At 40.7% G+C, this 24,110-nt stretch overlaps 1 protein-coding gene across 1 annotated transcript in view; it reads left to right on the top strand.

Annotated features, from left to right (window-relative positions):
* Positions 1 to 18,660, top strand: part of ENPEP (glutamyl aminopeptidase) — a 29,861-nt gene extending 11,201 nt beyond the window's left edge. The window contains exons 5-20 of the mRNA XM_026050903.1: positions 1,611 to 1,765; positions 2,376 to 2,489; positions 4,240 to 4,374; positions 7,454 to 7,519; positions 9,440 to 9,505; positions 10,030 to 10,181; positions 13,562 to 13,641; positions 14,362 to 14,489; positions 14,608 to 14,663; positions 15,488 to 15,638; positions 16,406 to 16,479; positions 16,571 to 16,672; positions 16,795 to 16,965; positions 17,421 to 17,561; positions 18,005 to 18,083; positions 18,334 to 18,660. Coding sequence (XP_025906688.1) covers positions 1,611 to 1,765; positions 2,376 to 2,489; positions 4,240 to 4,374; positions 7,454 to 7,519; positions 9,440 to 9,505; positions 10,030 to 10,181; positions 13,562 to 13,641; positions 14,362 to 14,489; positions 14,608 to 14,663; positions 15,488 to 15,638; positions 16,406 to 16,479; positions 16,571 to 16,672; positions 16,795 to 16,965; positions 17,421 to 17,561; positions 18,005 to 18,083; positions 18,334 to 18,483 — 1,820 coding nt within the window. The 3' untranslated portion in view covers positions 18,484 to 18,660. The remainder of the gene's footprint in view (positions 1 to 1,610; positions 1,766 to 2,375; positions 2,490 to 4,239; positions 4,375 to 7,453; positions 7,520 to 9,439; positions 9,506 to 10,029; positions 10,182 to 13,561; positions 13,642 to 14,361; positions 14,490 to 14,607; positions 14,664 to 15,487; positions 15,639 to 16,405; positions 16,480 to 16,570; positions 16,673 to 16,794; positions 16,966 to 17,420; positions 17,562 to 18,004; positions 18,084 to 18,333) is intronic.
* Positions 18,661 to 24,110: the final 5,450 nt, after the last annotated feature.

Below are 24,110 nucleotides of genomic sequence, written 5' to 3'. Positions count from 1 at the left end.
GAATATGGTCCAGTGTATARTTTGTATTTTCTACTGCTGGGCTGAATATGAAGATCCAAAGCTAAATGAGATTGAGTACAGTACCAAATTCTGCCTGTGGTTACAAAATAAGCAAAGGAAAAAAAAGGCACTTGGGCATCCTTTAGATTGGGCTATCTGGAATCTGGATCTGATTTGTACAGTTTGAACTAATAAAGTTGGGAATGTAATCAATGCTGTAAAAATTTGTTGGAAACGCCCCCTCCTAAAACTTCCAAAGAGGTAATTTGGTTAGGTTCATAAACTTAAAAGAATGGAAAAAACATTAACTACAAACAAGTTAAAACAATGTAATGCAAAAAAGTCCCAAACTTTGAAGACTGTTAACGATGCTATTCAAGTCCTTTACTAGACATTCATAAATATAACTAATACGCTAACCTGTATTACTTTAACAACAGATTTTTACCTCCGTTCTTCAAAATGCCTGTTTACTGTAAATTTCCATCTGTATTTTAACAACTGAATTTGGGAACCTGTACAGTATGTTGTTGTTTGTCCCAGGTAATTATTGGGACCCTATGTTRTCCAAGTTTCTTACACATGCTGTTATTTCCAAACTGCCTGATGGTTTTGCCACATTCTGGCACACATTACACAATAAGGTGGACCTCTAACCTCTGGGTTGGTGGTATCAGATGGCAGATGCTCCATAGACTTGACTTTGTTTTCTCAGGATGTCTATTTTTCAGATAGCAGATCTTGGCTTTCTATATTGTCCCCTCTGTATTAGAAGTCAGCTAGATCAAACCTGAGGAACTAAGTACGTTTCTACATAATGATTTATTCACAAAAATATACTTCACATTAAGTTACGTCTTCTGGCACTGACATTCTCTTTGTGCTCCTCTTACACCATCACTGGATCCTTTGCCAGACTATCAATCAGCTTTGATTCTACAATCAAGCTGTTCGAAATAAGTAATTCCTCCCTTTTATTAGAGGTATATGTGAGGGTTGTTCTTCTGCTTAGTTTTAAATCCATCTGTAGTTTATCACCAACTCACATAAAAGGCTGTGGTCATTCTTTGAAGAAGGAAATAGCCCAATTGAGTCTATAATTCTCGGCTAAACCAATATTGATTACTGACCATGAAGGAGTGACCCCCACAGACTGCCATGAGTAGAARCAGATGCTGTTCACGACGTGGGGGATTTACTTAGGTTAACATGTCAATAAATACATTTAATACAACAGTGTAACAAACAATGACATGCCTCATTATGCTACAGATAGCTCCAGGTGGTTTATGGCCAACAGCACATCCCCAGACAACACTATTGCCACTTCTGGAGCCGAAATGAGGTAACGTAGGACATGCATGCTCCTGGGAGGTGGCACAGCACCTTCCCTCAGGACAAATCCCTAGCCAGTGCCACAGCCTGTAGCTCTGTGAACGTGAGCAGAGCCAGAGGGGTCGCTATCAGCAGCAGCCAGTCCCTCCTCTCTTAAACACCAGCAGCCCACAGCAGTAAACTCCAACTACAGACAGTGAGCAAGAAGAACAGGTTGTGAATATGCAAAGAGAATGAGCCAAGTGACTTAAAGGGTTCTCTGTCTTTCGCTGCAGATAAAATAGCTATCCCAGATTTCGGAACAGGTGCTATGGAGAACTGGGGACTCATCACATACAGAGAAACAAACCTGCTCTATGATCCCAATGAGTCTGCCTCTTCCAACAAACAGAGAGTTGCAGCTGTGATAGCCCATGAGCTCGTTCATCAGGTACATTTTAAGATATGTTTCATTTTTAAATGCTTCATGTGGGTAGTASCAATGCTTTATTCATGAAAATACTGTGTCAGGAACCCTGTCTGCAGCTCATCTACGTGCGCTCGTCATTTGATGGCAAAATATCATGCTTCCCTCTTAAAGCTTTGACGCACCAGTACCACCTTTGAATTTTCCTCAGGACACGAGTTGCTTGGGTCCAGACTGTGAGCCAGCCTATAAAAATCTGCCTGAAATGTCTTAAAGGAAGGAATTTGCATGTGCAGATGTCTCCTTTGGGAAAGCAAAGAGGGAAGAGTATAAACTGTGGAGACTGTCTGAAAACATGTCCTTACAAACACAAATCATCAAATCAAGAGGAAGAAACTAAAGATATTTTCATGAATCTTTAGCAATCTCCCAGTAATATTTAATTTAGTAATAAAAGTGACATTCTAATAGCAGGCAAGGCCTGAATTCCTATTAAAACCCCAGAATTAAGATAATTTTCATCTGGCAAGAGGAAGAAATGTAAACAAATGACGTACGATGCAGAGATGTGAGATCCTGAAATGTACATTTACTGTTTAGCTAACATTGCATCTTTCCTTGTTTATAATTACAGTGGTTTGGAAATATTGTGACCATGGACTGGTGGGATGACTTGTGGTTAAATGAAGGATTTGCCAGTTACTTTGAGTTCCTGGGAGTAAATGCTTCAGAACCAGATTGGCAAATGGTAATTATTTCTGTCTTTGCAGGCTTTGGCAGAATGAGGGGAAGTGTTTTGGAAGAGGGTAGAATTAGGGAAGGATAATGAGAACTTAAMGTGTATTTATAGAAAACTAACATAGTGCAGTGCAACATAAAATTGGCTTACACTGAGTATTTTCTATACCTTGACATCTATGGGCTAGAAAGTATAATAAAAACTAACTCAGTTTAAATTTCTCYACCTATATATGTTTTGGTCTGAAACTAGTTAAGTAAGTTTTGTAAAGATTTACTCCACAGAGTTTTTCTTTTTACAAGTGGGTCAAGTATTTTGTTATTATGATGATCATTAAAAACAAAGTGGATTTGGGGCTAAGAACTGTGGATTTGGGTCATTCTGCAAGGTTGTTTAAAGCTCTAGTTCCAGAAGACAGAGATTCTTCTTTAAGTGGTTGGGCTGTAATATCTCTTAAGAGGACTTGTCTTAGCTTCAATATCCAGCCTGGCAAAGGTTGAGGATCTGGGCCTGTCTCCCCAGCTTGGTCTGTTCCTCAGGGAGAACATCAGACCTCCCTGTTCAGCTGCTGGTAGCATTTTTAATGCTATTTCAAACACTCAAAACCAGAGTATCTTCAGTCCACACAAGACAAAAGGAGGCAGTGTCAGTGAATGGCACTAACTGTGCCATTCACTAACTGTGCAGCAAAACTGTGCAGCAAAAACACCTGCCTTCGCTTCAGGGTTTCAAAGAAAGACGGTAGCCTTAAATGTGCATTATGCCCTGCGRAATGAAAACAGCTTGGGACCAAAGGGAGGTTTCTTGTTTTCTCCTCCCTCCCTGCCTCCCTCCCTCCCAAAGAGCTGTGGTGGCACATAGCGTTCATACTTCCCCCAGCCGTCCCGAAGCAGTGAGATCCTGGCTGCTAAATGCTACATGTGGGGTACGCAGGTGGAAGGGAACACGGCTGCTTTCRCGGAGGTTGAGGCTGCCCCCAAACTCGTGGCCCCTGCGTCCTCGTACTCTGAGGCAGGCAGTGGGTGGCCATGGGCTGCTTCCCAGTAGGCTGCCTTCCCCACTCCCTTCTCACCCCAAATATCTTATTTGTATAATGGGGGGCTGACGAGCAAATATTCCACGATCTCTTCTACATCCTGAAGTACATCTGCCATCCTGTTTGGATAAGCAAAATTTTAATTACTGARCGTAATATTTAACAGTTCTTTTCATATTCAGACACTATTCATTTAAGACCTAAAGCCATTTCAATGTTATTATCCTAGTGAGTTTTAGAAGAGAGAAGTGAATAGAAATTTAGGCTATCTTGCCTATGTTGATTAGGGRTTAAAGGGATATTGACCGCAGGTCACTTCATCTTTTATAATAATAAWAATCATAGTAGACCATGGGATGGAGAACTGTAATTTCTCCCTTCCTCGTCCCCAGATACATCTTTGCARGAGGAGCCCATAATGCTTTCCAGATATTATCTCACTATTGAAATTGGGGATACAGGCTCCTTTTTTCCTACTAAGTTTTTGTGCTGTGACACGCACAGGAAAACAGGATCTGTAAAAGACAATTTACCTTAGGCAAGGAAAAAATGCTTCCATTTCCTCTCAGGAGTGTGCAAGCACTCCTTTAAGGGAAGTGAAATTTCCTTCCATTTCCAAGTGCCTCCCCTCTAGAGAAGATGCAGTTCACGCTACCTTTTTTTTTGTGGCGCATGACCTGGAGTTTGCCTTTTGTTTCYACTCTAACCTCTCCTTTTTCTCAGCTCGACCAGGTTTTAATTGATGATGTGCTTCCTGTAATGAAGGACGACTCTCTGCTGTCTTCGCACCCAATTGTGGTTGATGTGTCATCTCCAGCTGAAATCACCTCTGTCTTTGATGGGATATCCTATAGTAAGGTAGGCAGCTCTCCTAGGATAACTGTGACTGCAAGGAAAGTGGGTGCTTTGGAGAAGAGATGAAAGGCAGGGGAGCTCCTAACCATCATTTCCAACCCCCATGGGCCGAGTCTGCACAGACCTCTTTTCTGGCAAGTTCTCTACTGTTGCCAACGATGATTCAGACAAAAACAGCCGTGAGAAGAGCAGTGCAGCCAATGCCCCCCACAGCTCTTGTGTGCTGTGCAAAACTGCATGCAGTGCACAGCAGAGCAGGGACATCACCGTGTCAGCACTGCTTGGCATTACAGCTGGCAGTTTTAAAATTATCCAAAACAGGGCGCTAAGCACATCCCTCGCCCATCATCACTTGTGCTGAGGCAGCCCAGTTATGCCAGACATATAACCTAATTCAAGGGCAAGGTCTGGATTCCATCTCTTTCACTTTCCTGCCATAGTCTTGGGGCAGTATAACTGCCATTTTGAGGAAGTGAAATCAAGCAAGGGAAAACATGAAAGTCATTCTGTCTCATGTTGCTCGCATGTATCCCAGGCACCCTAGTGTTCTTAGGAAAGACGGACTCCCCGGGATGCAAGTGCTGCTGACCTCCACAGCTCCCTAGGATAGAGCTCCTGGGCCTTGCCTACYTCCTTGGCTCAAGGACGCTGCCAGCATCACTTCTGTTCTGAGGACATTTCTGGCACACTTAGTCTGAAGTACAGCAGGACCAAACACCTCCAGCCCTCCTCCTTCTCGGCACCATGTTTGCCACCAAGGTCACGGAGGAGCTGGAACTCTGGTCCCTCTCTCCGCAACCAACTATCTTCACCACCTGAAAAACCACTTCTGTATTGACCGCGTCTTGTATGACTCCATCAGTTTCCTGTCTGATGCTATACCAATAATTTCCACAGAGCAGGAAAAATCCACTATTTATTACATCCTGATTATTCCTTCTCTCCAAGTTCCCATTATCCTGCTAGGCATAAAGTATGTATTCAATTGATTTCCACCTTTATCTAAAATCTGTAGTCATAGATATTACTTTTATTAGCTAGACTTGATCCATTTCCATCAGTTCTGTTTTCAATTGCTAAATCCTCTGTTCAGCAACACAATCAGCATTTATTGCATCATAAATGCCTCACAGTCAAACCATAAACCACGTGAAAACCTACGTTGTATAACACTGAATTTCTTAAATCAAACTAAACAAAAGTCAATATACAGAACTAAATCAAATACTCTGGACTAAAATAGGATATTTCAGTGGTGAGCTAAGCAAGAGACTCTCTTGCATGGTCTAAAAAAAAAAATAGGGAAAAAAAGCTTTAGCTCCTCTCTTTGTCCTAGATAATTGCTACATGAACTTTTTTTTTAAAAGAAAACCCTTAGGAACTCGTGCATGGTTTTGCGTGCTTGGGATATAATTTRGCCTGAATTAGAAAGTCTTTGCATAGGTTTAGCTTGAAGTACTGTTGATGTTTTATGTAAATGCTTAACAAAATTAACTTCTTTCTTTTCAGCTTTGTTTTGGCTTCTCTTTTAACAACTTTAATCTAAAACCAATCTTCTCATGATAATATTCGTCAATAAACAAATAATACATAACTTGCAATGCTCTCTGTTAGTTTTATCAGAGCAATTACAGGGCTTATAAAGTCCTAAAACTCTAAAAAATGGCCTAAGGGTCTGTGGAGTCATTGCAGTGCATTCTRTGAGAGAACATCTAATTGCTGTCAGATCAGAAGGGCACTACACACTTAGGAAAGCTGCACAAGGTAGAACTGGTCACTAAACAGTTTATATATGTGTGTGTGTATTTTACATATAGTTATATATAAAAATATATAACTACATTATATATATAGTTCATACATCTATAAATAAACCTACATTTTTAATCTGCATTTAAATGGAACTATATCTTGCCTCTTTTACAAGTATTGCAAGTACTTAAGTATATTCTCASGGCGATGTGCTTTTGGGAGTCCTATGATTTTGAAATGTCCCACCTAAAGTTTAGGATTAGATCCTCCACATTTCTGCTATATACAATATTGTAATACACTCAAGCAATTACTATAGGTCTCTAGAAGAAGTTACATGAGTAACATCCAAACAAACACACACACACACACACACACACACACACACACACACACACACATCATCACCAGAGAAGGTCAACTGTCACTCAAGGTTGCCCCACTAAACCTCCCCAAATATTTGAAAAAGACAAAGTTATGAAAACACCAGGATTTCTAGTGATTTTGTTAACAGGAGGTTTTCTCAAACACACTCCATCAGGCTACAGTGGAAGGACAGTAGTTTGGAAGGTGGTCTGTGGCATATCTGTTCAAACTCTGCTATAACTAGTGTAGCCTGGTTGTTATTCTCAAACACATAAATAGGGAAGAGAGGATTTACTGAGGACCCAGATAATGTTCTTGTTTTCATGGGACAACAGGATTTTTAAACCAGAGCATTAGGATTTCACCTGTCCTTTCATTTATTGGGAAAATGAAAATGCACTAATCCTAAAATCTTATTTTACATTTTAGATTTAGCTTGCATTTTATTTCCCTCATTTTGTCCCACATGACTCTTACTCTCTCCTACTTTCCCTCTGTTTCTTTCAAGATCCTAGTTCTTTTCTTTCTGTGTCGCACAAGTAAGTAACTTCTGCGAACCTAATGCTACTCTCCTCTGGGGCCAAAGCTCTTGCACCGACCCTCAGCCAGGCTCCCTGTGAATCTTCAGACGAGCCATCCCGGGCACGCAGTGCCCCGTRCCTGCTCGGGTGCAGAAAGTCCCTGTCGGTTGGTTGGGTGCCCAGCACAAGCCATTTTCCCTCAGGCTRTCTGGCTGGATGGGGCTAGTTGCTCTCCTGCCACCTGCCCAGCATTGACTGGGGTAAAAGAGGAGAGCTCCTACAGGCTTTGGCAGCGCAGCTCCTGGCAGCAGGGCTTGGGAGCCCTTCCACTGGCCCAGCTGCGTTCAGAAGATGGCATCTGGATCCGTGTGTTACTTTYTAGGTGAAGTGAAAGGTGCAACAGTAGCATGACGTGACCTTGTTTCCTTTCYCTTTGTCCCCAGGGTGCATCAATTCTCCGAATGCTTCAAGACTGGCTGACACCGGAACTCTTCCAGAAAGGGTGTCAGGTATGACAGGCCCCAAAGCACGCAAGAAATGCTGCTGATCCTCACATGACAGTCACCAATTCATTATTCAGAAAAGGGAACATCACAGACTCTGGTACTAGGAGTAGAAATATATAATTCATTTCAGTGCTGAGGGAACAATGTCAAAAGGAAGTCATGTTCCTACAGAACAGGAATGYGAACTACAGGAAGATTTGACAGTCTGCCTGCAAGGACCTAAATCCATGACAACTTGGTAATACAGAAACCTCCTCAGCTCTGTGTTTGCTCTTTATCTTGCCCCAGACAGGCTCTCCTCCCTCAGCTGGACAGCACTTTCCAGGAGAGCTTCTTGGTGCTGCTGTCCACCAGGCCTCCCAAGTCCACTATGCGGGAGTCTCCCGTAGACATCAGGACTTGACACTGGGAACCTGGTCCCAAATTGCTGAGATGATCAGGTCCAGAAAAGGGAGAGGTTACACAGTTCAGAGACATTTCTCTTAGAGCAAAAACTCAATGCTATCAMATTACAGAAAGAAAAGAGGGAGAAAGGACACCCCCTAAAGAGAAAGGTTATCTCCGTGTTTCCAGTGTGCTGATAACTGCAGTTTCTGAAGGCAGGTTTACCAAATTTCTCCTGACCTCCCTCCTCTCTAGAAAGCATGGGCTGCTACAGGACAGTTGTCATATTTTCCCTGTTTGTTCCTTTCCTATACGCCATCAAGACAGTTTTAAATGACAGGAAAATACAGATCCCTGTACACTAGAGACCAGTTCCTGCTGTTTGCACAGAGCCTCCCAGAACACAGAAGCAGCTAGCCACGGCTAGGAATGAAAGAAACAGCACCATCTACTGACTACACACTACCAGGTCCAGGAAGCAGGTCAGGAAAACAGGCTGGATGGGCATCAGGTAAGCCTTAGGATGAGACTAGTGTTTAGGATGGGCAAATAGTAAGTTGAATGCCCTTACAGTCCTTGCAAAAGTCATCTTGATCACAACTTGGAGGTGACCAGATTTTCAAGCTTCCTCTGTGATTCGACAGCTACTCAAATCCATTGAAACAGCCGTGTCTTCCTAACAACCTCTCTAGTTAGACAGAAATGTGCAGCTTGTGTCCATTTGAGTAAAATACAAAGAACTCTTCAAGAACAAATGTATTTCACACTATGTCACATGGGAAAATATCATGGGATATGTTAGAAAGCAAGGGAACTTTATAAGACTAAAATAGATCTGTTTACCTGCAGTAACACAACATGGATATATTGGGGAGGCTTTGGCAGAGAAGCAAAAATACCTCTTCAGTAAGCAATGATAGCTTTCCTGGTGCCATTTTTGCCTTTGTTTGGTTTACATTTTAAGATAGTCATTTGAACTAAAAGAGAGTTCTCTTCTGGGAAATATATGTGTTTATATATATATATATATATATATATAATATAAAAGTATTACAGTATATGGAAAATCACATCTTACCATGTGTAAATTTAAAATACTTAAATACTTTCACACCGACTACATTATCAATAGGGAATAGACCTTTTTTTTTCTTCAGTAGACTGACCTTTTCAATACTTCTCTGAGGAACTAGTTCTCCACATTTTTGCCTTATTTGAAGTTAGAAGCAGTGCTTAAAGCAACTGCCTGCCTCCCCTACTTATGAAACAAAGGGGACAGGTCTCTTTTTCAGATCAACCTATCACTTTAGAACAACTCAAAATATTCCAGGAATATCCTACAGGAACTCAATACAGTGAATGGTGCCTGCAAAAGCCTTGGAAATGAACCAGCCTATGTCTAGCTCAAAGTTCCTCCAAGTTCATAATATTTCTGCTCATACTATGTATAACTGATCCCATTTGAATATGTGTATTATTTTTGTACATGAAGAAAAAAGATCTGGTGGTATTTTTACACAGTCTTCTACCTCTCTCTAGATATATTTAAAGGAAAATCACTTCATGAATGCCAAGACAGACGATTTCTGGGCRGCACTGGAAAAGGTACGCTTTGCAGCACTCTATACCCTTTCTTATGACTAACGAGATTTGTTCAATTGAAAATTCCTGACAATGTTCATCAGCAAATAATAATGTTGTTAATCATCTCTGTCCCTTTAGCTTCCAACCTCTCTGCCTCCCTTCTCTGGTCTTCTGCTTGAGGCTGAGCTGTTTCTTCCCACCTCATTAGCCCTAAAGACCACCTGCCTAYGACCAGGTCTTGAGCTGGAAAGAGATTAGGGCATGCAAAGGAGCTCAACGGGCACTAAGTATTTCCTGGCTATGTTACCGCCTAAATTCCAGCTAACACATTCTTCATCTCATCTGTACATAGTTGAGTTTCTAGCTCATTCCTGCCTTCCATGACAGGCACCATAAAAGGATTTAAAGGAGTATTTTTTGTGTTGAACTTGCTCTTTCTTTTGTTCCTCTTTACTCTTCTTCCTCTCAACGTCAGATACTTTTTTTTCCCTCCCATTTTGGCCTGAATTTGCTTTTTCATTGCAACTTTTTCCCTTCATTCACAGGCAAGTAATAAACCTGTGAAGGAAGTCATGGACACATGGACTAGACAAATGGGTTATCCTGTGCTGGAGATGGGAACTAACTCAGTGCTCACACAGAAACGTTTTCTCTTGGATCCTCATGCTGATGCTTCTTACCCTCCTTCTGATCTTGGGTAAGAACTTATTTCAAATGTCCAAAACAAAAAGGCAGAAACACTATGCAGACAGATATTCTCTCCTACTGACACATACACACAAAAAGCAGTTACCTCTGTTCCTGATAAACACTTGTATTCAAAAAGGAAGTCTGACACAAGTTTGAGACAAGTATTTCAAGTTTAGGACTGCACCAGCCCCTTGTCTCAAGCACTTTCTCCTGACCACAGCAGCACAGGAGGGGACAGGGCCTTATTCTCATGCACACACAGCKCAGATGACAATAAGTCATTTGTTGAACCCCTGCAAACTACAGTCTGCCAAACTAAAAAAGACAATACAGAATTGCTTCCTCTCAGAAAGCAGGTACCCTAATACAGGTATTTTATACCAGGATAGCGTATTCTCCATTCCTATATGGTATAGGAAATATAATATATCCCAAYATAGAGATGTATTAAGCCACATCTTACTTATACGGCTTGATTAACATGAGTTACTGTGAAATAGCTTCTCTCCTATGAAGGTTAATAACCCCAATCAACAGCTGTGTTTTTCATATTTAGCTCAGGACTGTAAAGGCTAATTTTAGCCATCTAAAAGATTGTTAGTTACTAGTCAAAGAGAGGCATCTTATGCAGCCAGAGGGCCAGCTTCAGGCACACATCCACCCTAGTCAAGACAGGCAGGGTACTGCAGAATACCATATGTTTTAATTAACAGAGGACTAACAGGAGATGATCCCTGCCTGTGTATGACAGTGGCATGGGGAGGCAGAAAAAAAAAAAAAAAAAAAAGCAATGCAAGGCAAATGATATTGGCAGACAGGTACAGGTATCCAAAGAGTTTAGATAGGAGAACTACTCACGTATTTGTAATGTATTTCTCCCATCATATCAAAACAGTTTGAAATCTTGAAGCAATTCTAGCTTCAGACACCAGCCCCATACATGTGAAGGCTGGTATTACAGACTGTTCAGTCGAAACACTTCTTCAGGCTAAATATCTTGGCTTGTTGAAGTCAGGAATCTTGGCTGAATTTGAAGCCAGGAATCCCCTGACTTTGGGAATTACAGTGCCTCGATGTTTGTCATTTCTCAAGTAGGAATCCCAGCACAGTTTCTACCTTAAGCTGTCAAGAAGCTGAGCTGTGCACTGCCCCTACTATTCTGAAAATGATTGGGGATTTTTTTGCTAAATGTGTAGCTTCTMTAAATGACTTAGAAGTGAAATACGATAGTATGTGTTGCTGTGATACCAATACTAATGTCCTGGGACAGACTTACTCCCCTGCCTTAAGGTTAGGCCACTGGAAACCCGTATTTCCTCCTTCCACCTTCACMGGAAGCTCTTGAAGACATCACACCACAGAAGGAACTGTCCCAGTTCACTTCTGAGTGTGGTGTTTTTATTTAAATAGTGAAAACTCCAGGCCTTATGAGTGCTTTATTCTATGCCTGCAGCATGTCTGGTTTAAAAGATTCCCCGCCCTGAAAACTGGCACTCAAAAGAAATAGGTCAAAAACTTGTACTCTTAAAACAGCACTGCTGGGCAAATACGTAGCTAGAGCACAGCATGTCAGGAACATGTCCTCAGTATGCACAGTTAACAGGACACAGCTATTGTATCTGATGCTCAGGAGTATTTATGCATGCGATTTCAGGAACATATAAAGAAAACTAAATAAAACCCTCCATTAAATGCATTTAAAAAAAAAAAAAGGTCTTTTATGGGCTTTCTCATGGGAAAACACAATGCTGAGTCTTCTGGCCAAAAAACAACCCCTCTAAATTCCATGGCAGTATGRTCCATGAGACAGCTAGTAAAAGCTGTAAGTGCATAAACCTGTTAAAAAAAATTGTTCAGAGACGTAAAACAAAAGCTAGTCATTCTTCCTGAAGGTAGCAGGAGCTTATGTTCGTGTAGAAGGAGCAGAGCTTTCATTTTGATATTTCCTGGAAAGTAACTATTATTCCCTTGACCCAGAGTTGTAAAGAATATCCAGATTTTCCTGCTGCAATTGTCACCAGGATGTTTAAAAGGGAAGAGAAGTCTCTCTGGGATGGACTGCAATATGCTAACATGGCAGAGCAGCTGACTGCTCAAAAGGACTTAATGATCTCACCAGTCCTATTTAGGTGGCTCATGCACCCTGTCACTGTAGTTCTGTGAGCACCCAGTCCTGCTCTTGCACCAGCTGTGCCGTGGCTCTCTGCTGAGTCCAAATGTTGAAGTTCTGGCACATTTYTTCAAAGCCTGGAGATGAGGCATATCCCAGACAAGCAGCCTGCACCCAGTGAGAAGGTATTCAAGGAATTTCTCAGCCAGAAGTATAAGGTCACGTTTGGCCCTCAGTGCTTAACAGTGGAAGAATTATGGTTTTCTGGGAATAGGAAAATATGCTGGCAAAAGGCATACTGCTCTGTGGCAGTATTGCTTAAACCCTTTCAGTCCTTTCACATGCAAAAAAGGTTTAATAATACTTGGACACTTATCTCGAGTGTTGGGAAGATTAGCTGTGGTCTCTACAGAGCCCTGGACATACAAATGTTACTGCTGAGGCTGTCCATCCACATATAATCATCTTTTGCTCAATTAATTGCTCTGTGCCTTGCTGAATTATTACGGAGGTGACATGAACATACAACTTATTGAGGCTGCATGTTCTCAGCTACGGAAATGAATGACACAGGATAGCACACCAAAAATTCATCCACACAATCTCTCCCTGCTTGTGAGTAATTCTTACCCTCCTCAGCATGCAGAGGCATCGGAGATGGAGGATGTGGCCCTGGCAGTTCCGTTGATTTCCAAAACTCCTCATGCACCGCACTGCTCTCAGATCCAACTGCTGGCACGTAATTAACAAAGCACCAAGTTAACCTGGCTCAGACATGTGCCTCGGACACAAAACCTTACTCCACTCCCTTGCAGACAGACATATTTTGAGAACCATTTATACATACAGAGTATTAAGACAACTCACTGCTATCCCCCATCTCTAGAGCACTAACTTGCCTAGAAAACATTTCACATATTTATTTTGCTCTACAAGGAAAACAATTGCCCTGATCATACCAAACCAATATCTGACATTTCCTTGTCTGAGCAGAGTATCATGGTACAGAGCTTTAGCTAGAAGAGTCTCTGGAAGCAGAGAAAGAACATTTTTACAACCTAGTCATTAACTGTTGGTAAAAGAGCCTATTTTTGTTAAAAGAGATATTTGATCAGACATTGATAGGTGTATATATATTATACATGTATAAAACCATTGATAGTGTTGACTTCATAAAACAAAATGCACATGTTAAACCAAAAAAAAAAAGATATATTAGCATTTTATTTTTAATTTCTGCTTTCAAATGTCATATTTTTCTCTTTAAATAATTTCAGCTACAAATGGAATATTCCAGTGAAATGGGGACTTGGGAGTTCAATTAATTATACTTTCTACAATAAATCAGATTCTGCAGGTAAACTTCTCTTGTACTTCTYTTAAGTGTACTGAGTAAAGCTTTTAAATGCCCTTAATAAGAACTAAAATACAGTTATCTGTCATACTTCTCAGTTTTCATATTTGGGAACCAGCACACAGCTTGGTTGTGCTGTGGTTAGTAGCCATTTCTGTAATAAGACTATCACTCCACCATATACAGATTATGTCGATTAGGCCCAAWTTAGTAAAGTGTTTTAAGTATGTTTTTAAATCTAGTCCTATGCAAGAAACCATCTAAGCATTTGCTTAGTTATATAAATAAAACGAACGGAAGACACATTGGGAAAACTTTATAACTAATAAGCATGAAACTGAAAACTGTTGTATCTTTTTAAAAGAAATTAGTTAGAAGTATTTCTTTGCRATTTTTTTTTCATTTTTCATAATTACACTGATGTCCTCCATCCTCACACTAATCACACTGATCTCCATTTTAAACTAGCTGGCTTCAAATAATTACCACAATTCAATAATCTAAGACATGTGCTGGCATCCATTAAGATCTGCGACACAACTATTCTTTTTTTTTTTTTTTTTTTTTTTTTGAAATTAAGCAGAAATTAAGCACCTAAAATTAAGCAGATTAAACTTTGGATCTTATTTTGACATTGGTTAAAACCATTTTGGAGCCAAAGCATGTCCAGTGAGCTCTGTGAGTCACATGAAATGTGCAAACTGATCACTGTTTGTTTTGCAGGAATTACAATACAATCATCTCCCAATTCTTTTGTGAAAATTAATCCAGACCATATTGGATTTTATCGAGTGAATTATAATAGCCAGAACTGGGCTGATTTAGCCAATCTTCTCATCACTAACCACACAGTAAGTGACATGAAACTAATCTCACGGATCACAGTGGGTCTCTTATAGGATCTCCAGATCTATTTTTCCAGCAGATCATTGATATATTCCTGACAACTCTCTTTCTCTGTCCAAATAGATATTTTCAGCTGCTGATCGTGCAGGAATTTTGGATGACGCCTTTTCTTTAGCAAGGTAAACTAATTATCTGGGGAGGGCTGTAATTTTTTTTTCTTTCTGTTGTCCATTAGTTAGAATTAACTCAGCTCAGGGGCTTGGAAGGAGAATTTTAAATTTCATTAAGTTTTTATTGTTTTTCTGCTTGTGTTATTCTTCAAAAACCACAAATACAAGTATATGTTGGCAACTTCAGCACCAGTATAGTCAAGAGAAATGTCCCCTTTCATTTCAATGGAAGAGGAAGGAAGGCTTAAATAGGGAGGGTCTTAGAAAGGGGTGTTTTTTTCATGCAGGAAACAATTTTAGAAGTATTCTAGAAGAAGCTAAGGGTCCAGAAAAGCAGGGGCATGTCTGTAATGCAAAGCATGGCACTGGGAAGTTATTAGCTCACCTTTCTTGTTTCAGAGACTGCTTGGAAACTTCTTGCATCAGGCCATGATGACATAGAAATAAATTGTAGGTGACCTTCTGTAACAGCCTGTAAGGCTGAACTTCCTCAGCCTTTCAGGATGTCTCCAGAATGAGCAACTTCCTTCTGTACGGCAAGAGTTAATGCAGTCAGTTGAGGGTGACCCTCTCCTGGGCACACTGCTCTGCACAACCTGGGCAGCCTGTCTATGGTGGCAAGAGCTCTTGTAGCTCTTTTAGCTGGGCATCTAACAGCAGCAATCCTTCAGTGGTTTCTTTGGAAAACAGTGCCCAACTTGCATTGCAGACTATTTTTCTCCCTTCCAAATGCATTTTAGACCTTTTAAAGTCAATAGTCCTCTAATACCATTAAAGAAGCAAGTTTCTGAAACTCATTAAAACATTAGAAGTTATGTCTTTTCCTTTCTCAGGGCTGGACTTGTGAATTACTCTGTTCCCCTGGAGCTCACAAAATACCTAATAAAGGAAACAGACTACTTACCCTGGCATAGAGCTATATCAGCTGTAACCTACCTTGCAGACATGCTTGAAGGCGATACCAGTCTCTTTCTTCTGTTTAAGGTGATGAAGTGAGAAAACATTCRGTCACGGAACCACTGGATCTGACAGCTCAGGATCTATAGCAACAATAATACTGAAGTTCAAATGATTTTTAAAGTTGCTGAGCCGTCAGTATTTACTCTTTGTTACTGTGCTCTTAAAAAGTGCTGAAAAATGCTTAGTATTGATCTCTCAATTACCTGGCTTGTCAATTCATTTGGAGGAAAGAAATTATGCCTCATTATTCTTATAATCTATCACAGTAAGTCACAGTACAGACATTTGTTTGTCAGGGCTGTCCTGCATCCAATAAATAAGTTTGAATCGGACAGCAAAAGTTCTGCCACCTGTCCTCAGCATGAAGGACAGCGACACCTCAGCATGGCAGTCAGTAACTTCGATAACTGACTTGAAGCTGCACATGATTTAATAGTCACTAATACATCTGGCAAGCAGCTTTGGCATATACACTCAGTCATAGCCTGACCTTCACTCTGGAACATGGGCAAGGCTGGGGAGAAGCAGGCTGGCCTTGTCCTATCTGTGCACCAGTGTCACAAGTACATGAGCATGTTGAGCTCTTGCATGTTGAGCTCTTGGCACACTACAGTGGTCCAGAAAGGGTGTGTGTGTGCGTGTGTTTGTTACATGTATGTGCATCTTCGTGCTATTTTTTGTTCAAGAAGTGCTAGTTCTCAGAAAATTGAAGTGAATAAACCTACAAAGTGAATAAATACTACTATTTAATGAAGTTTATGAAAGTAACCAAAACCCTTTCTCTGCCTCAGGACTATTTTCGCTTCTTGGTAAAACCCATTGTGAATCAGCTGGGCTGGAATGATTCTGGAAGCCATCTGGAAAGGTTGAGCAGGCATTTTTTTTCCCCATTTCTCATTACTGAAAGATTCAAGGAAAGTTAACCTGTGAGAAAGTCTCTCTGTTTTTTTTTGAAGGCTTCTTCGTGCATCTGTTCTGGACTTTGCATGCAGTGTGGATGACACAGAAGCTTTGAGCAATGCTTCATTCTACTTTGAGAAATGGATCATGGGGCAAAAGTGAGTGCTCATGGTTTTTCTAACTGCTGAAGAACATAGTGACGTGAAGAACAAAGTGGTGCCACTGTGCCCTGGTCATGAAAAGCGGGGAGCAAGACTAAAGTACTGCTTCTTTATTCTAGCCCTCCTGTAAATCTCCGACTCCTCGTGTATCGCTATGGGATGCAGAACTCGGGCAATGAGACATCTTGGAATTACATGTTCCAGAAATACCAAGAGACTTCTTTAGCTCAAGAAAAAGAAAAGCTCCTGTATGGTCTGGCATCAGTGAAAAACATCTCCATTTTGGACAGGTGATTTAAATAATTTAAATTTCTCTGTAGAAGCAACCATTCATTGTTCACCTGTCCTATCCTGTACCTACCCATCCAATCTTGTTCTCATTCACAAGTAGAAATAATAATGGATTTTGGCAATTTTCATGTAACTTGGAGGCATACACTCTGCTGATTTCCTAGAGATGCCTAAATGTTTATATTTCTTTTGATAYAATTATCTTATGGTACAATTACCATTAATAGATAATTACATTTTAGATCAGCCTGCCTTTAAGATGCTTTTGAAAGAAAAAGATCCTTCTTTGGGAATGAGCAGTAAAATGATGGTGGCGAATACTTTGGAATTACAGATACTAACATTGCATTGTTTCTTACAATCATGAGTAAAAGTGTAGATTGGAGGTGTTAGTGTTTGCTTCCCAGAATCTTTCATGATGCATTCTCATTGATTCTTACTGGCTTTTTCTTAGGTATCTGAAATACATTTATGACACGAGCCTCATCAAAAGTCAAGACGTTTTCACAGTCCTGAGATACATCTCCTATAACAGTTATGGGAAAACAATGGCCTGGGACTGGATACGGCTCAACTGGGAATACTTAGTTGGCAGGTGTGTTGATGACCCYATTACCAATTTTAAGTCCACATCCATACATATCTCTTGTTATAAGCCATGGCCTGCTTTATTTTCATCATACAACTATAATCACTGACCTCTACCTACTTTTCTTCTGGAAAAGCAAAGTTTGCAAGTTTCCTTTATTTTATAGTTGTCCTTATACTCAGCTTCATTATGTAAGGAGAATGGAAAGTGCATTCAATGCACCTACTGCCATTTGCAGTGATAAAGTGCATTGCTGCTAACTTGGAAATCATTCTTTCCCTAAATGGCCACTTATAACTGACAGTGATTAAAAAGCTACGTGCAYCTGTTTTCTGGCAGTGCAGCGGGAACTTAAAACTTCAGATGACTGTGCTCCTTCTTTCAAAGAGTCAGCAAGTATCCTTTGCAAGCTTTTTTCACCCAATACTGTTATTAAATTATTTTTCTAGATTCACTATCAATGACAGAACACTTGGCCGGATAGTAACCATTTCCCAAACCTACAACACTGACCTCCAGCTCTGGCAGGTATGGTGATAGCACTTCTCTTTATTTTAAGTAAATGCATTTTAAAATCTACTTGCCAGGAAATTTGTCTTTTTGTTCTGTAAATGCCAAGAGCAGCAGGAATTACTGTAAAATTATCCCAGTGCTCTTAGCTGGSGCTTAAGTGTCTCTTTCTTACAGAACTGTCCTTCATCAGGTTCCTTTAAAAAGTTATTTACTCAATAGCAGCATTGCTTATTTCATGTCAATTCTTTTCCTCTCTCTTTTCCAGATGGAAAATTTCTTTGAGAAATATCCTAATGCTGGAGCAGGAGAAACACCTAGGAAGCAGTCGATCGAGCAGGTGAAGAACAATATCGAATGGCTAAAAGAAAATAAGGAAGATATACGAGCATGGCTAGAAAAGTGGCCAGGCCCTTAATGTCTTCCCCTGTTAAAAACATCAGGCATTCTGGTTGCTCGGAGATACTTAGCAATGTGTATGGCATGGCTAGCTACCTTAGAGGACCAAAGCTGGTTTTTTTTTTTCCTTCAAACACTCAGAAGCCCATTACCAGAGCAACATTTGTGTAGTTGCTGATCCCAGATCCTGCCAACACTTGTGCATATGAATAGCTTTACACCTTGAGAGATTAATTTGCCTGGATAAATAAGAAAAATGTCTGAAGTTATTCAAGGCAGAAGTGATGGCAAAACTGGGGTCCTTGCTGATCAAGCTGGTTGGTCTTTTTCTTTCCATATGCCACTCTGAAAAGCTACTTCTTGGTTCATACAGAAGTATCTTTGCTTTACTCAGGGATTCCTTTCCAAGTTTCCTGTTCAGAAGGAAAGGGGATTACACAGTAAACTTTGAACTTTGTTCAAAAATTGTCCCATATATTTATATCTTTAAAAATTCCACATTCAGGATTGTGCTTTGCTTTCTTACACTACAGAAAGGCCAGTTAAAATTCCCTCTCCATTGATTTTTCAAGTTTATTTGCTGTCACACAAGGGAACCGGTATTTTCAGCTTCATTTTTCATGTTATTAGCTAGGACTCTGTAGCCTGGGAAGGTGTTGTCTTGATCATTTTTGTCTTGTTCATAAATCTTGTCAAAAGAAGAAACTGCAGACAAGACATATGGTACTTGCTCTCTCTTTTCTTAAGGAAAAATAAAATAAAATAAAATAAAATAAAATGATCCACCTGGAAATTTCAGTCTCTTTCTAATAAGGTGATAAAACTAACTGGCATGCAGAAGAAGGGCTCAGAGAACTTTTCTTTACATTTCCAATGCTGTTTTAATTGAAAGGTTTTAACTCCAGATGGGCGTGATGCCTAACAATCAAAAACTGGTCAAGCACCTAATTTTGTGGTCTTCCATCTGTAAGAATATTTAACGAAGCTTGTCAGATAGAAGTGATTCTTTAACCATTAATGGGTTTCTGTCAATATTTTAGTAAGAAGAATCTGAAGTATAGATACTACCAGAATTATGTTAAGTTTTTATACAGGTTTATATCCTTTATTTTTTAATAAACAGATTTTTTACTGCTGATCTGATCCCACCTGCTTTCAGGTGGGATCGAACTTGCCAAAACTGTTAGCTGTTGTAGTAGGCTTCCATTAAGGAAAATAAAAAATAATAAAACTTATTTATGGTGTAGGAAAGCTGTATTGAAACCAACCTCCATCCAAATCACACAGGCATGTGTACACATATTGATACTATTGTGCATAGACAGGGAGGAAGGAAGGCTCATCAGAAAGTGGGAACAGAAAAATACCCCTGAGGCAAAGAAAGATCAAGAAGCTGAGGACAYGCCTGAGCAGGTGATGGTAGCATCATCCCAAGTGAATGGAGGARAGGAAAAGCTTGTGGGTAGTGAATAAAGAACTGCCTTCCCTTATTTGCTTCTAGCTCCTTTCAGAAAGACGACCCCATGAGGCTTCTGTGTCTGAACAGTMCTGGATCAGGGATACAACAAGCTAGAGCCTGGATATTTCCAATGTTAAAGAAGGGTTAGCTGGATTTCTACACAGATCTAAAGTGGCTAGGTGAACACTGAAGTAAATCTGAAAACCTATGAAGAAAGATGCTTTTGTAGCAGGATAAAGGYTCTGTCAATTTTAAATAATGTCTTTTAGATTACGCAGGTCTCTTGCTGCCTTTAAATGGTTCATGGAGAATGTACTGTATGGCATGTGCTTCTTTCAGACTGTTTGTCCTAGATGGATAACAAATCTGGTACAAGCTAAATCTTTYGGTCAGGAACTAGTGCATTTACAAATGCTCTGCGATAAGCTTAAGAATGCCAATTTGAAACTGAATCCAGAGAAATGTGAACTGTTTTAAAAAGAGATAATTTTCCCTTGGTCATTCGATCAGCAAGGAAGGAATTTCCACTGATAAAGCCAAGTGAGGGAGTGCAGAACTGACTGGCCGCTCTGAGCTACACAGCTTCTTGAGGCACTGCTGCTCCTACTGCACYAGAGCAAAAAGCAATTGCACACAGTGAAGAACAGAAAAGCTTTGAGTAATCAAAGTGCAATGCAGTGGAGTTAAGAAGGGGGCACTTATAACTGTTCCAGCGTTGCCTTACACTAGCTCTACAAATCGTTTTTTTATCAGACACAGCTGCATGTCCCATAGAGCCTGAGCCTGTGGGGCCCAGGCGGTTGTAAACATGATACGCATATGAAAATGCTTTATCTTGATCATTCAGGTAAAGAAACAAGTGAAAATATTGTATTACTGCACAGAAGAAAACCTGAAATGAATAGCACCAATGCAAACACCATGAGGTCTACAGCTGCATGAATGTATTTGAGTCAGCTCCTAAAACAGTAGTTAAATCACTACAAAGCACAGAGACATTACCAAAGTTTACACATTGCACATGCCACTGTTGATACAGGTCAGGATTACAGGAACTACCCTCCAGTCATCTTGCACTGACCAGTGCTACGATCATTTTGGGTGACAGTGTTTTCCAGCACCRTTTGGGTCTCTAGGTGGCAGAGAAAAAGTCAGCTCGTAGTAGCCATCTGAGAGACTGGCAAAGCGGGTCAGAAGGACAGGACCTCATCCAACTGCGGTCAGTCTATGACGCCAGGCTAAGACTACATCTCATGTTATATGTATCCAGCTACGAAAGCTAGACAAGCAAAGACGTATTTGCTTTCCCAAGTATTTTGGCAGAAGTCATTTAACCTGGAGGTACTCCAACTTCACACCCACATCTGTGACAGCTGAATATGTGCCTATAGCTGGAAAGCTGGCACAGGAAAACACAGTTAGAGGAAACTAGGAAGTGTTCTCCAGCTCATAGGTACTACAGTTGCTCATATGACTGCTGAGATTTTCCAAGAAGCACACTGGGAAAAAAGGAAATTTTTTATAATAGCATCTGAAAAATATTTGGTTCAGATAAGTCAGAGAGGCTTGATTTCCCAGAGTATATTCCGAAGAGCTGTGGGCAAAGAACAAATCTTGCAAAAACATAATTATGACATGCTATCCGAGAGCCCTCATTCCTAAGTAACACTCACTAGTTGCTTTGGCAGTCCCTCACCTACAGAAAAGCTTTCTGCATCAATCTTTACTTTTTCACACACAGATGTCCAGAGATTGCCCCAAGCTGACATCCATTTGCTACTCTTAAATGATGCGGAGGCAATGTGTAAGGATGCTCTTATGGAACAGGCAGTGAAGAAAGCAGAGAGATGCAGGCCTGACCGGGTGACAGCGCAAGACGAGCAGACCATGAGGTTGTGCCATCACTCCCTTTCTGTATCCCTGCTGTCCGATGCACTCGTGCACCCAAGAGGCAGCCTGCAGCTGTGTGAAGGAGCCTCTCCAGGCAGGAACTGCGCACAGACATACAGAACTCACACCTGCTGTTATTTCTCTGTCTTTTGCAAAAAAAGGAGTCTGAAACAAGACAACTGCAGAAGACTCTCCAGAGGGGAGTCAAGATAGCTATTACACCAAATGAAAGTTGCATAACTTATGGCAAAAACATTGCTAAGCCATAGGTCAAGTTCTCATAAGCCGGAAGAGTTGCTGTGGCAGCCTGACAAGCAGATTTTGCAGGTGTCTGGTGGACAGTCAAGAACTGCTTTGATTCATTTATTTTAACAGACACGTTAAATTTTCAGTGAACTGAAATTACAGCCCACCCAGGCTTGCTAAGCAACTTCAGCTGGACAAAACACTGTGGACCTCCAGTTACAAAAAAAGTCTCCTACCCATGCCCTGCACATAGTTTCCAACCACTGCACATAAGGATCTTCCCCTCCTCTGGCAGCTTGCAAATGCCTGCCCTTCGTTTACTTTACCACTTTAAAGACCCCAGACCAAAAGGCTCAGTTCAGTGAAGGGAGCACTTCTGTGTCAGGACAAGAGTCCAGCATTTCCTTTCCTCAGCACAAAACAAAGCTTCATTCAAGCTGCACAGACTCCYTCCCCACTCCCCAGCTCGAGGGAAAAGCAAACAAACAAAAGCACACCGCTGCAGAAGAGTGCCCTGAAATAACACGGCCACTGGCCTCACGCACGGGCAGCTGAGCTCCCCGGCCAGACTGCCGCACAAAAAACAAGCTCCGGGCAGGAAAGTGAACCAGAGCAAAGCAGCAAGGTGACCCAGGGCACACTGCACCCACAGGTATCGCCTTAGCTACAGCACAGCCGCACACAGACTCCGTGTGAGGTTGATGCGAGCAGAAAGAGGTTTGRATGAACAGCGAGGCAGTTACCACACACCCCCAGGAGCGCAGCCCAACACCACCTAACTAGCATTGCAGCAGCAGGGCAGAGGGGAAGGTTCACACGGCTCGGGGCACACTACAGCAGAGGGGATTCAGGCACGCAGCCAGAAATCGTGTCTTAGCTGGCACCAGAGTGGCCTGCTCATAAAGGTTGGGACTAAGATGAAGGCCAAAGTTAGCCAGTGCCATGCTAACACCCGTACAATCCAGAAGTATTTGTCTACCTATGCACTTTGAAAAACAGAGAACATCCCATTAGTCTAAAACAAACAGCTTGTTACAATCTAGTGAAGGGTGTTTTTACCTGAGGAAAATAGACTTTTCATGTATATTCTAGGCAGTCCCAAACAAACATGGAAACAATGCCCAAAAAGAAAGGGGAATATAAATATACTTTAATGCAAAAGTGGGTTGATGGACACATCCTAGTGACACAAAAGCCTGTGTTTTGTTTGCTTAAGCATGACTGCTTTATTTGTTAACAGTTGTACCCAAATTGCAATTTTGCAAAGTATTGAAGTTTTATAATTATTTTAGCTGTTTTGCAGGAGATGAATAAAACCTATCAAAGATCAGATGGAGAAGAATAACAACAGAAAATGGCAAAAGTAATAGAAAACCTACTAGTGAAATAATAATACTATTTTTTTTTTCCTGTGGGAAATGTATTCTACTCCAAGTACACACATTAAAGTAAAATATAAAGTTCCTACTACAATTAGTAGCTATTGCTCATGTTCAGATAAAAGTAGTACAGCTACTTCTTAAACTACAACTCAAAAATCATGATTTATTTTCTGTGTGCACTAGGGGGGGAAAAAAAAAAAGTGAATATTGGTCTGGGAAATGTGGTTTGTCCATATATTGCCTAATCTCATAGGGCTGTAACAGCTGTAATGATACTGTGGTTAAACTAATGACAACGGAAATAAGTAGGATAACCATGCATAAGCATCATGGAGATAAAAAATGTTTTTTTATTCTCCCTTAAGAATAAGGGGAAAAAGAAGAATCTCCTTTATGGGAGAATGTGCTGTGGAAGTTTTCTTCTTTTTCCACAGCGTATTAAGAGCAACCTCTAGTGACAGTAGGTAATCATTACATTTAACTAGACTGACTTTAACACATTGTGCTTGCACAATTAACACATTTAAGTGTTAGAAATACATGAAAAAGAAAGCTAGAGTTCTTTAAAAAGGCATCAGTCGTTCAGCATGTAAGGTATTTAACTTTAAATAAATGGCAATCTGAGCCATTATGGCTTAGATTTGTAACAATACTGAGGCGTGAAAAAGA

Source organism: Nothoprocta perdicaria, unplaced genomic scaffold, assembly GCF_003342845.1.
Source record: "Nothoprocta perdicaria isolate Ctin4 unplaced genomic scaffold, notPer1 scaffold_71, whole genome shotgun sequence".
NCBI lineage: Eukaryota > Metazoa > Chordata > Aves > Tinamiformes > Tinamidae > Nothoprocta > Nothoprocta perdicaria.
This window is presented reverse-complemented; position numbering and strand designations above follow the sequence as displayed.